This window comes from Mya arenaria, chromosome 3, assembly GCF_026914265.1.
Source record: "Mya arenaria isolate MELC-2E11 chromosome 3, ASM2691426v1".
NCBI classification, from domain to species: domain Eukaryota; kingdom Metazoa; phylum Mollusca; class Bivalvia; order Myida; family Myidae; genus Mya; species Mya arenaria.
In genome coordinates, this window is record NC_069124.1 from 10,428,298 (window position 1) to 10,440,577 (window position 12,280).

A 12,280-nucleotide genomic window follows, 5' to 3' on the forward strand; every position below is an offset into this window, starting at 1 on the left:
GCTGTCATCAGCCAATGAAATTGCTCGATACTTCCGGTGTGCTCAGAAATCAAAATGGCCGATAAATTACCAAAACAATTCTTAATGAGTGACTTTCGCCAATTTAAGTGGTGAAATATATGTACATTCATAACCAACGAATAAAGTGTCCGGAATTATAACTTTTGATTTTTTATTGAACAGGATACTTATTTTCGTTCAGCACTGCAAAACGGGGTTTTTACAAAGGTAATTACATTATTATGATTTTTGAGAACGTGTGTCCGGATGCCGTCATATTCATATATTAATTGATAACTCAATATTGTATAGATTTTGGTCATTCAAAAGTCTTTTTTTTAATGTTACTTACTTGGTAAGTATAAAAAAATATGTCAATTCCCATACATTGTTAATTTCATTAGTTTTTTAATTACTTTTTGGAGTTGTAACCCTTCTGAATAGATTATATATAGGGTTATAATGTCGAGAAAGACCTCTGTGAGCAAAACAACTATAATCTGGATAAGGCGTCAGATGCTACGTTCCTTATAAAGTACAAATTGGGAACCCGATGTATCTCAAAGGCAAATGAAATTAAGACCAGATATAAGTTTAAAATGTACATGCATACCAAAATAAATCGTGTACTAACATCGTGTGTAAACTGAAAGAAGTATTGTCTCCAGTTTTATTCAACATAGAACAGGACTGAAATCTCACAATCCTCAGTGTCTCAGTGTATCTGTGGTGCAAATGATGAATTTCTCGATATAAGATATAACTTATTTAAGACAATAAACGACCGAAATGATAGACTCTTAAAACCCGTTCTCCCTTCCGTCGCCTTGAGAGCCTTCGTGCCAGGATCGTTAATATTTTACGTTTCTACGAAACGCTTACCACCATCTCAAGTACCGGATACTTGTTAAAAGGCTCTTCAACACTACGTTCTATAAGCATCATAAAAATCAAACATATCAGGAAACGGGAAGGCACTTTTAAATATGAAAATTTATTGTGTATTTATGCATTGACCGATTATTGATTAATTAAAATTGTGTTTTGCAAAACGCACTTGAGAGATTGGATACGATCAAAGAAGCCGTAAAACACACCAACTTAATGTTTGAATTATATGTGTAGTTAAAGCATGTTTTGTTGTAAAACTGCTTCCTCTCGCACGATAAGACCAATAATAAAGACGGATACTTCAAAGGCTTAAACACTGGTAAAATTCAATATTGCATTTGCTTTTTGCTTTACGAGAATAACTGAGCACTGAATGCAATCTTTTTATTCAAATGATTTACTAGTTAATGCGCGCATTCGCCTTAGCAAAAGGGGGAAAGAAAAAGAAAAAATACTAAGAATAAGGAGAATAAATATAAATGACAAATACAGTATGACTCCCGGTGAAACAGTTTTTTTACAATTGATTTTCTCTTGTTTCAGTGCAACACTTATCAATAACTTTAATTAATTACTCTTACTCAGAAGTTCTGTTTCATCATTGTCATTGAACAATATCCCAGTATCGGCTGGCTGCTAAGCTTGACAACTTCATTGAACTTGTGATCAATAAATTATAGAACTAATCTCTAATGAATTGTCAACTAGCGACGTTTTTTTCTTGTTGTTTCACTATTATCCTTACTTTCATTAGTATAACTTTAATTATTATTACTTTTATTTTGAACCGCGAGAGTACGCGAGAAAACGCGCGTGTGCCATTGACTATATTAGCAATACTATAATGTGACTATATTTAAAGGCACTCGCGCTAAATTTGAAATGAGTGTTCTGGTTAGTGCTATTTGCTATTTTAGTAAATTTGGGCCGAGGTTATCATTGTTCTGAAAAATTAATGGTAAACTATATTTGTGCACGTGTCCACAAGGATGATTTAATGCATAAAGTTTTTTTAAAGCTCGCCTATTTTCTAATAATTATTTTTCAAGATGGCAAATTGACTTTTATGAAATATAGTAAATAAACGCTAAGGTTCTATTTTCCGAAGACTCGTTACTTGAGCGGCCATCTGTTTTATATGTGCCTAGAGCATCATACGGTATCAAATTTCCTGTGGAATCAACGAAGTAGTAAATGTGGGCCAATTGAGAGCCTGCAAATTGTTCCAATATGTTATGCATGATGAGACAGATTGAGCTGAGATTTCCATAAAACGCATCAACACACACACATATTTCTCCTCCTGGTTTTCTGTGAATTGACATAAAAGGCACATCTATTTTGACCTGTGCACGAAGGGTATTCAGAAAATACACGGAAGAAGTTTCATTTGTCTTCGAAAATAAACGACACGCAGTGAAACTTTTTTTGTATGTAAATCAGAATAATGCATTTTGATGCTTATAAAAGCGAAAAGTTATAGGTCTGTTAATAAATTGAAGACAGTCTCTATTTTAATGTCACACAACGTATTCCGGACCAAACTCTTACTTTTTATCGTTGTCTGATTTCGACCTCATCATATTCAGTTAATCATGTACAATATTATACACAGTTTTCTCCTACTGTCAAGTATTCCTATAGTTTCTCGAGTCGTGGTACGTCGGTATGCGTCCAGTGACTGTGGTCAGCCGCTTCATGGTTCTTAACGTACACCTTGCTTAATTGATAGGTCATCTATACCAATTTATTGTTGATGTTTTCTTGTTTCTTGACCTTCCAATAAGAACAAAACTCATTACTGCTGATCTTTGCTCAACTCTCATTTAACGAAACGGTTACATGTCATCGGAATTTGAAATGACTTAATGAACATCACGTCAAGGTTGAGCGCTTTATTGATGGCAAACTTAAAAAGCTTAGGGTTATAAATATCCAATGCAAATGAGACGACATGTCTCAAGCAATCAGACATAAACAAAATTGAGAAATGGAAACGATTACGTTAAGTGTTTTTACCATAATGAATGCCTTCCACTTATCAACATACATGTGACTGTATGTTTTGTTTCATCAAAACTCTACACCTTAGTCTACATCAAATTCAGATAATGTTTGATTCACATGTTATACCCCATACATTTTAGGTCAAGTTCGACTTTGGTTACAAAACATTGTTTCTTTACGGATTTGTGTCCCCTTTTTCTAAATAAACTTGCAAAAAATGTGATGTCCGGACAATAACTCATGAATTGGTTGACGGATTTTAATAGCAAAAGTGTGCATATGTTGAGCAATGAAATGTTAAACGAGTTTTTATGCCCCCACAAAGTGGCGGCATATAGGGTTGCCCTTGTCCGTACGTACGTACGTACGTACGTCCCGAAGATTGTTTCCGATCTAATTCTTGAAAACCGTTTGTCCAATCCTCACCAAACTTTAAACACATGTTTGTGACCATAATATCTTGATCAAGTTCGATAGTCATGGAAATCGCTTTAGTCATTTAGGAGTTACGGCCCTTTTTTGCCAAAAATTCCCGAAGATTGTTTCCGATCTAATTCTTGAAAACCGTTTGTCCAATCCTCACCAAACTTTAAACACATGTTTGTGACCATAATATCTTGATCAAGTTCGATAGTCATGGAAATCGCTTTAGTCATTTAGGAGTTACGGCCCTTTTTTGCCAAAAATACTTCAAAAATATATGTTTCCAATCTAATTCTTGAAAAGTATGTGTCCAATCCTCACCAAACTTTACATACATGATGGTGACCATAATATCTTGATCAAGTTTGATAGCCATGGGAATCGCTTTTGTCATTTAGGAGTTACGGCCCTTTATTTGCAAAAAAAGACTTGAAAAATACGTCCCGAAGATTGTTTCCGATCTAATTCTTGAAAACTGTTTGTCCAATCCTCACCAAACTTTTAACACATGTTTGTGACCATAATATCTTGATCAAGTTCGATAGCCATGGAAATCGCTTTAATCATTTAGGACTTAGGGCCCTCAGATTATCCTGAATAATCATTATGGCTTATTTTCTGTGACAAAAAATCGAAGTGGGGGCATCCGTGTCCTATGGACACATTTCTAGTTTAAATATGAATTTGGTTCATGGAGTTTGGTACATAAATTTATTTTAAAATGAAAATTTCAGTGTCCAGGCGGTGTGTGGGAAAAATCGTCACTTCTGTGACAGTTCTAGTTCAAATAAGGAGAACTTTCAATTTAAATGTACTTTGCGTTTGTTTTGGGGCTTTTTTTTCGAAGAAACAGTCACTTCACTTTAGCATCCCTTTAAGAGTTATGAAATTTACTAAACTGAGAAACGGTGTTCGTTACTTTTCAACACTAAACGGCTCTTTTTATATACTCACTAAAATCCAACATGCGCTCTGGAATCGCTGATTAATTTAAGTTGTGTTCAAACGTACGAACCAGTACTTTGTTTAAGAGATGTTGTTTTGAATAGCATAGCATAGCTCTGGACCCTTCAAACTTGTTCTGGTAGAATATTTATGCTAATATTATACTCTGGCCAGTATCAGACCTGCACTCTATATAAATTAAGAAATATGCAAATCTGCGAACAGATGGTTTATGAAAGGTACAACAATGCGTAAACCTCCTTGTCACTACGATAATTTAGTGGATTTCAGGTCGGTTCTTGAGTCTCTGTGTCACCATTCGTGTCAATACGATCAGGCAGTGTATATCCGATCGATTTTTCAATTTTTAGGCGATCTGCCGTCACACTGCAGGTCTTAATATCTGGGTTATTTCGATAAGATAGTGAAGTTCCAGGCAGCTTTGAGGCGATCTTCCGTTTATTTTATTTTCATTGAGCTACTTCAGGAGTGAAGAATACACCCACACGCCATCTGGACAAAGGAATGGTAAACTTTTTTTATATTTGAAAAGAAACCAGTGTACCACTTAGTACCACTTAGTGTTGTGCCAATGATCGATAATAATCGACAATTGATCGGAAAGGCTTACGTCGGCGACAATCGATAGTGAAATTTGAACAATCGATTATAGAAACAAGGACGAAACCGCTACCGACTAATTTACTTATTTCCGGTTAATTCTAGTTTATGTTGAAATGTAAAGGTGTTACTATGTTCAGTTATGTACGCATATTCTTATGAAGTCAAAAAAGTCACTACAGTACAATTACAAATTTTCTTTGTAGTTTAACTGCTAAAAGATTGGTTCTCAACTTCTAACGTTTGTGGTTTAAAAGTGGTTTTTAAAACATGTCACCGTTTACTTTTAACCATGTAAGAATTTAGTTTTTTTCAGTTCTCTGAAAAAAACTGTTCTTAACTGCTTGTTGTACTTGTTACTGACTCATTATTAAAAAGAAATTGATATCTTTATTTGTGTTTATTTTACACATGTATACAATGCTAAATTAATGTAAGACAAAAATTAGAGCCTGTGTTCTCATTTCCTCTAATAGTAACTTGTCAACACTGAACGATAGTCGCTTTCGGAGAAATAGTGTAACTTATATAAAGAAATCTACCAACAAGATTGTAAGGGAACAATGCATATGCTGTGGTGCTTAAAACTGGTGCATGCACTGTAACTGTATAGTATGCCTTAAATATGATGACCAAAGATAATTAAAAAAAATATGATTAAATCGATTAGTAATCGATCATTGATCGGTTTCATAATCCGATTATCGATAGTAATTTTTCCGTCCGATTCCCAACACTAGTACCAACGATTATTTAAATTCTTACACCTTCTCGTATGTTTTCGTCCAGACATCTTTGGCGTTCGTCCTTATGCTATTGAACAGGAAACTGCTTTATTTTATTAATTAATGTAAGTGACTGTTATTGTATTTACTTCTATATATTTCAACAAACATCCAGATTTGTTTAAAACAAATGCAGGCTTCAAGACAGCAAAGCTCACACTCAACGGGCTTCTCAAAGATCAGTTGCGGGGAAGGTCTGTCTCGGTCTACAAAACACAAACACATCATCAGCAATGGCGATTTGGCAAATCTTGCTGATTATTTTAAAGGGGCAACATTCGCTGCCTCGGTAGCGAGTAAATGGGGAGTGCATATTTGTAAATTCCCTCAGCTATGTACCTGTCTGTTAAACTCAGTGTTCTATCTTTAGCACACACAAGAGAAATGTAAACAAACAGGGCTGATCAGAGCAGACGATGTATTTCCCCACACTACAATCTTCTATATGAAATAAAGATGACCAAGCCATCTTTAACATATGTTTTCTTTGGAATTATCATTTTCTTGTTCCTGACTGGCATTTTGTTATTTCGACTAAATCTTTTTTTTCTGTATGGGACATCCCTCTCAAATGTTTAGAATAAACATTCTCATTCCAGTCCAAAATAGCAAGGTTAATTCTAAGTCTGGAATCAAAAACTAATTATTTTGTCAACATACAATAATAATGATTTATTGAATGCATTCACAACACTAGTACAAATTAACCTTATTGTAAACGAGTTCAGCAAGGAAACAATTCAGACAGTGTTGACACCTTTAATTGGTAATTAATTGTCACTGGCTGGAATCTGGTTTGTGTATTCATAACTGGAAATCAAATGCACATTTTGAGTCACAAAGGAGGGAACTCAAACACAGTTATACATGAACATTTGCAAGACATGGAACTAGGTACTGCCTTCCTTTAAAATAATAACTTTGTGCAGAATAAGAAGACTCAAAATAGGGAACAAAATAATCAGGACAAAGATAAATATATAGTTTACATGACTGAAGAACAATAGGAGATATTCACTTTACCTTGCTGGGATATAAACATTTGCAATGATGACAAAGCTTTTGATAGAAAAGCAAAGGAGCAACTAACTTTTAAGCAATGAGGTTCATAATTATTTTTTAAAAACAACAAATATGAAAACAATGTTACATATTTAAACCTGGGAAAGATTCACCAGACTTATTAATTACGTAACGCTTCAAAAGGAAAAAGTGTTAATATCATAGAAAACAATTAGACTAAAATGTAACATATGAAGCTGGTGATATCTATCAATAATTTTGTGATATGCAGGTGGAATAAAAACTTATCAAGGTTTGTTCACTTTTGTTACTAGAGTATTAGATAGTGAGGCATGTCGTTTGCTACAAGCAAGCTGCTAGGGATGTAAACACCAGCACGTGGTAATGTTTACAACAGAGAGTTCATAACCCCCAGAACACCAATTAGCCACTCCCCCGGCAAATTCAAATTTTCAATCTGACAGTTGGATTTTTTTCTCAAAGTCATGTTTCTAGTAATGTTTCAAAAACAAATTAAGGATTTTTTTATTTGTGTAACCTTCATTCTACATGCCTGCAAAGTTTCATGTCTCAACTTTTTGTAAGCATTGCATAAATTTGGAAAAAGTGTCCCTGATGTGAAACATGCATAAAATTATACAAAAGCTTGCCCCAGCGCCACCTGGAGGTTTATATAGTCCTGTTGGCCCTTTAAGTTCGAAATCCAGTATTACCAGGGTCGGTAATAGAATTTGCCGTTAGAGGGCCATGCAAGAAGGGGAAACATCCTTTTGACACACCATCCTTAACAAATCCATAAATTGAAAGATTTGAATGTCACTAGTTTAATTTCTTCAATCTAAAATGGCGGTTTCTGGTGTATTCTACTTTTTTTCTTTTAGACATAGCATAAAATCTTACAATATTTTCAAAAACAACTAGTTGCTAGAAATAGTATATATTTTTCCTAAGTGACAATTTTAATATTTGCAGCAAAGCAGAGACATCACCAACGACGGTTTTATACAACCTTGCCATTCACTTTTTCAGCCGCAATTTGGAGTTCCATTAACAACTGAAGTTTCAGATTGACGAGGATGGATTGGAAAATGCGAAACTGACGCATTAAACCCAACAGAAAACCATCCAGGCGAGAAATACGAAAGATAAAGTTCTATCAGATAGAAAGATGTACGTCAAGGGCATACCCGGTCGCTCTTCTAAAGGCTCCCCTTGCGAACACAGATCCGTCTTTGGAATTTCTTTTGAATTAATGTACCATGAACGCTCTGTCCTCGCCCATCTGGTTTATCAACTCTCCACTCTTGGCTAGAACGTACAGCCATTTCATGAGAGATATGAGTTAGCAGACACGCCAGTCTTATTCTATATATGTCTGGTCATCGAATTGAAGCCCGCCTGCGGTCACCCAACAGGAAACAAAGCCCTTTTTAGAAACGCTTCATGAGCAATGTCCTCCATACGATATACGCCTAAAGATTACCAGATGCAACGACTTCATCTGGACCTTCTGTTCAGGTTCTTCTTGCGCCAGGCATTATTGCATTGGTTCCACGTCCTACTGTCATATCCACTGTGCCAGTCGCAACATCTGAAGTTGATGATTCCTCTCAGTTTATTCACTGGAGACACATTCAACAACTGCAGTATTCAGATAGCCATCAATATATGACAAAAACACAATTATAATCCATTCCAACATGTGCATTTTCAGGTCTCAGTCATCGCGACATTGAACATTGTTTTTCTTGTTGTTGTTCGTATTGTGTCAGCAGTCCACGAAAAACTTAAATATATGTTCAATTCACGTCATAAAGTCATCTAAATATGGGACTTTTTTGCCTGTAGCAATAAAACGTGTTCACCGGTCCGGTCGTTGTTTTTACAGAATGGGTGGGAAAGAATTACTGTAAGGTTTTCTTAGATGAAATAGGTATTATTAACGATTCTTGAAGAAATAATGAATTATTGTTAAACATATAAGTACTCAATTGCGTTATTGATGTCAATGTCGGGGTAATGAATATTGTGGGGTTGGTTAAAGAACGCGTGGAGTCATTCACTCTTTAACCAGCCCAACTGCATTCATACGCCGATAATGTCATCAATCAATCAATTGGTCCCTTAAAACACTCAATTACAACAACAAAAAGGATGTCCGGACTAGTTCATGTTTTATTGCAAAATTACTACCGTCTTAACAATTAGTCCAATTACAAACAAGAATATTTCAAAGGCCGAGACAATCGTAAATCCCTAAATAGCATTTACTTTTGCCTACCGAAAATAAGCGATGAATGAAATTAATCTCTGTTTTTCAAGTGATTTACTTAAAAAGGGCATTTTGTGGTTATACTTAACTTTTTGAATGCATAAAGCTAGAACAAAACTTGACAGCTAAGTTATGACCTTAACATCGGATGTTTTGGACTCGGCTTTTAGACGTTAGTGACACGTACTGCCCTTTGTTCAAAATAATTCCAAACAATGTATAAAACTACATTCGTACCCACATCACAGTAACATAATATGGGAGTTCAGCGCGGTTTATTCTGACGACTTAAAGCTGTGTGTCATTCGCTAAGGCCCTGAACCTTGTGCCTCTAAACAGGGTCATCGTTAATTGCTTTAGCTACTACGCTTATCCCTGTTGTTTCCACCGATTTATTCTGGAAATAATGTTCCGTTCTAGGAAGTTTTGAAACTGTTTGGAAATACTTTGATCGACTTGTATGATATTGCTGTTCGGCTTCACTGCACTTGCAATAGGGTCATAAAACGCTTGTAAAATTGAGAGTCATCCTTTGCGGGCTCAAATGATGACAAATTATTTTATTTGTTTTATTTATACATTTAATGTTATTGGTTTCGAAACAAATCCAATGGGAGAGTTAAATCATTGTTAAGAAATGGACAATGAATAGAAGAAATCTTAGAAAAATTATGGAAAGCGTACAAAAACGGTATAAACACAATAGTTTAACACATCCTCTATACAAGAACAATTGTCATTCGCAGTGAGTGAACAGTAGTCAATAGAATGTTTATAAATAAAATGGTGATAATTGAAGATGTCCAACTTCAACACAACTTATTTATTAATGAAACAACGTTTCGGCCATTTGCCCTTCGTCAGGTTGTATGTATATTATAAAAATGAAATGACGTCAACGTTGATAACGTCAAAATATAGCACATACTTTGGCGCAAAAGAATGTCTTATAGGATTTATAGAGATACAATTAAACTGGTAAAATCTCAAATATATTTATACAATTGGTTATATCTACTTATGATTCGCGAATTTCACTAAGTTAGTGGTAACACGAATCTTATTACGTTAACCAGTTAGCATGTTACTTATCAAGTGGAATCCGCAAACCATAACTAGAAAACCAGTCACTGTTTGGAGCCAAAGGTGAATATATAGGTCAGTGGTAACACGATTCTTATTACGTTAACCAGTTAGTATTTTGCTTATTAATTGGAATTCGCAAACCATAACTAGATAACCAGTTACTGCTTGGAGCCACTAGATAACCTGTTAAGGTCTGAATCTAGAGTGTATTTTAGCTAAGTGGTAACAACACGAATCTTATTGTGATAAACAGTTAGTATGTTACTTTTTAAGTGGAATTCGCAAACCATAACTAGTTAACTTCTTAGTGTTGTATAGCTAAAAAAACGTAAAATGTGGTAGGTTTCTTACCGATATTTTTGTAATACGTGATAGTTCGCTTAAGTGACATAGCGCAAACAGGAATGCATTCTATTGTCTTTTGATCGGTGTATTGGTCAAAATTTATGTTTACATAGTCCGAGAATACTTTGATACAAATAGTGTCCAGGAATACAAACGCACGTTGCTAGTGTTAAAATGGCACATATTTAAATCAAAAGCCATATTGTTTTGTGTTTTTTTGTCGTTAGTTTTTAAATTTTACATTAGTTTAGTTATTTCTTCCTATTCTAATATCCATTTCCATTGCGGTAAGAATTTATATTATTTAAATAATCATAATGCTTACGGTCATAAGCTATAGGGAAACACTTTATGTTGTATTTATGAGTCTGCTTGATCGTTCCGATGGAAATTGCTGTCTGCTTGAATAAAAGCCTTGCCTGTGATAAACGTTATTATGTCACTCTGGTGTGTGATTTTCTCATTCTGTCGCATTTGAATATCGCTGACCAAGTTTGAGAAACATTAAGCTCTATCAAATCCTCATTTGCCTTTCAGTGTCATTTACTGACAATTCCATTCGCTTAAATTGCTTCCAGTTAGAAATGAGGCACAGTTCAATGAAGCAATGGAAGTGTACATATTCTTTTATGAAGGCCTGATATTATACAATCAAGAAACAATCATGCCAAATCCGTAAAACACATCAACTTAAATAGAATATGCATGACTAAGCGTTTCTCCTCCCTATTGCATAACTACTCGAAATATATTCTATAGAAAAAATAGCTTGCATAAAATAAGAGCAAATTAACAATAGTTGAATGTGATGCCTTACTTTAAGATGAAATGCTGTGCAAGCACCAGCAAAAGGCTTTTCAGACATGTGTAAAACTGTGTGAAAAAACCTGCATGCGTAACAGCAAATGACGTTATTTCCCCTTTACGCTATGAAAACATAGGCGACGATTATTCCAATTCATAATGCACAATGATGAGACAATTGAGTTAGTTATGATGTCCATAAAACGTATACGCAGACGGGGAGGTATCCCCCCCTTGCACCGTCGTGTCAACGGCTAGTTTGTAGATTCAGTAGACACATTTTATTGCTTCCAATCTTACCTATCATCGTTTGCCCACATGGACAAAATTTAGGCTCGGCCTTCCATGTCCTTATATACCATATATGCATTTTTTACTTGACATATATCCCAATAGTATAATTCTCGACGATATATAGATTTCTTATGTAGCTTATGTATGTTTCGTTTGCATGACGTACTGTATGATATTTGTTTTGTAATTCTGTGCTCTAGCAGCATGGCCATAAAGCGTCCCTGCAAAAATCAAAATTGTCACGAACTCGGTCTCAAAAAACAACAAATCAAAATAATTTTACTGAGTTTGTTAAACAATTTCCGTAATAGTTCCCATGTGAATAGTAAACACTGAACTGAAAACGGAAATGAGCTGAGAGCTCAAAAATCGACAAGTCGTGTAAAGTCGTGTGAACAATATACATATGTACAACAGATTTTCGCAGCATAGGTATTGTCCTTCTAGCTTTAATGTATATCGCAAAAGCAAAAATACCTTTAACCCGTGAACATACATCAATGGTATGTACAAGTCCATTAATTTATATATTAATATAAATCTTAATTTAAACCCGCTATAATTATGCTTGTTCCCTATTGCATGAAACTCATTTTTTTCATTGTGTGTTTTGTTTATCTGGATGCATAGGGATTGATCACTAATAAACGTCGGACGGACTTAGTTTGTGTAACGGTTGCCCTCTGAAATAGATAAGAAAAAAAGATTATTTACAGATCTGACAACAGACATTGTTTAGTTATTTCAATTTCTTTGAAGAGTAAGTTAAACTATGGAGCAACTT

At 34.8% G+C, this 12,280-nt stretch overlaps 1 protein-coding gene across 1 annotated transcript in view; it reads right to left on the reverse strand.

Annotated features, from left to right (window-relative positions):
- Positions 1-8,025, reverse strand: part of LOC128225656 (uncharacterized) — a 74,551-nt gene extending 66,526 nt beyond the window's left edge. The window contains exon 1 of the mRNA XM_052935569.1: positions 7,954-8,025. Within this exon, the coding sequence (XP_052791529.1) occupies positions 7,954-8,025 (72 nt within the window). The remainder of the gene's footprint in view (positions 1-7,953) is intronic.
- Between the last annotated feature and the right edge of the window lie 4,255 nt (positions 8,026-12,280).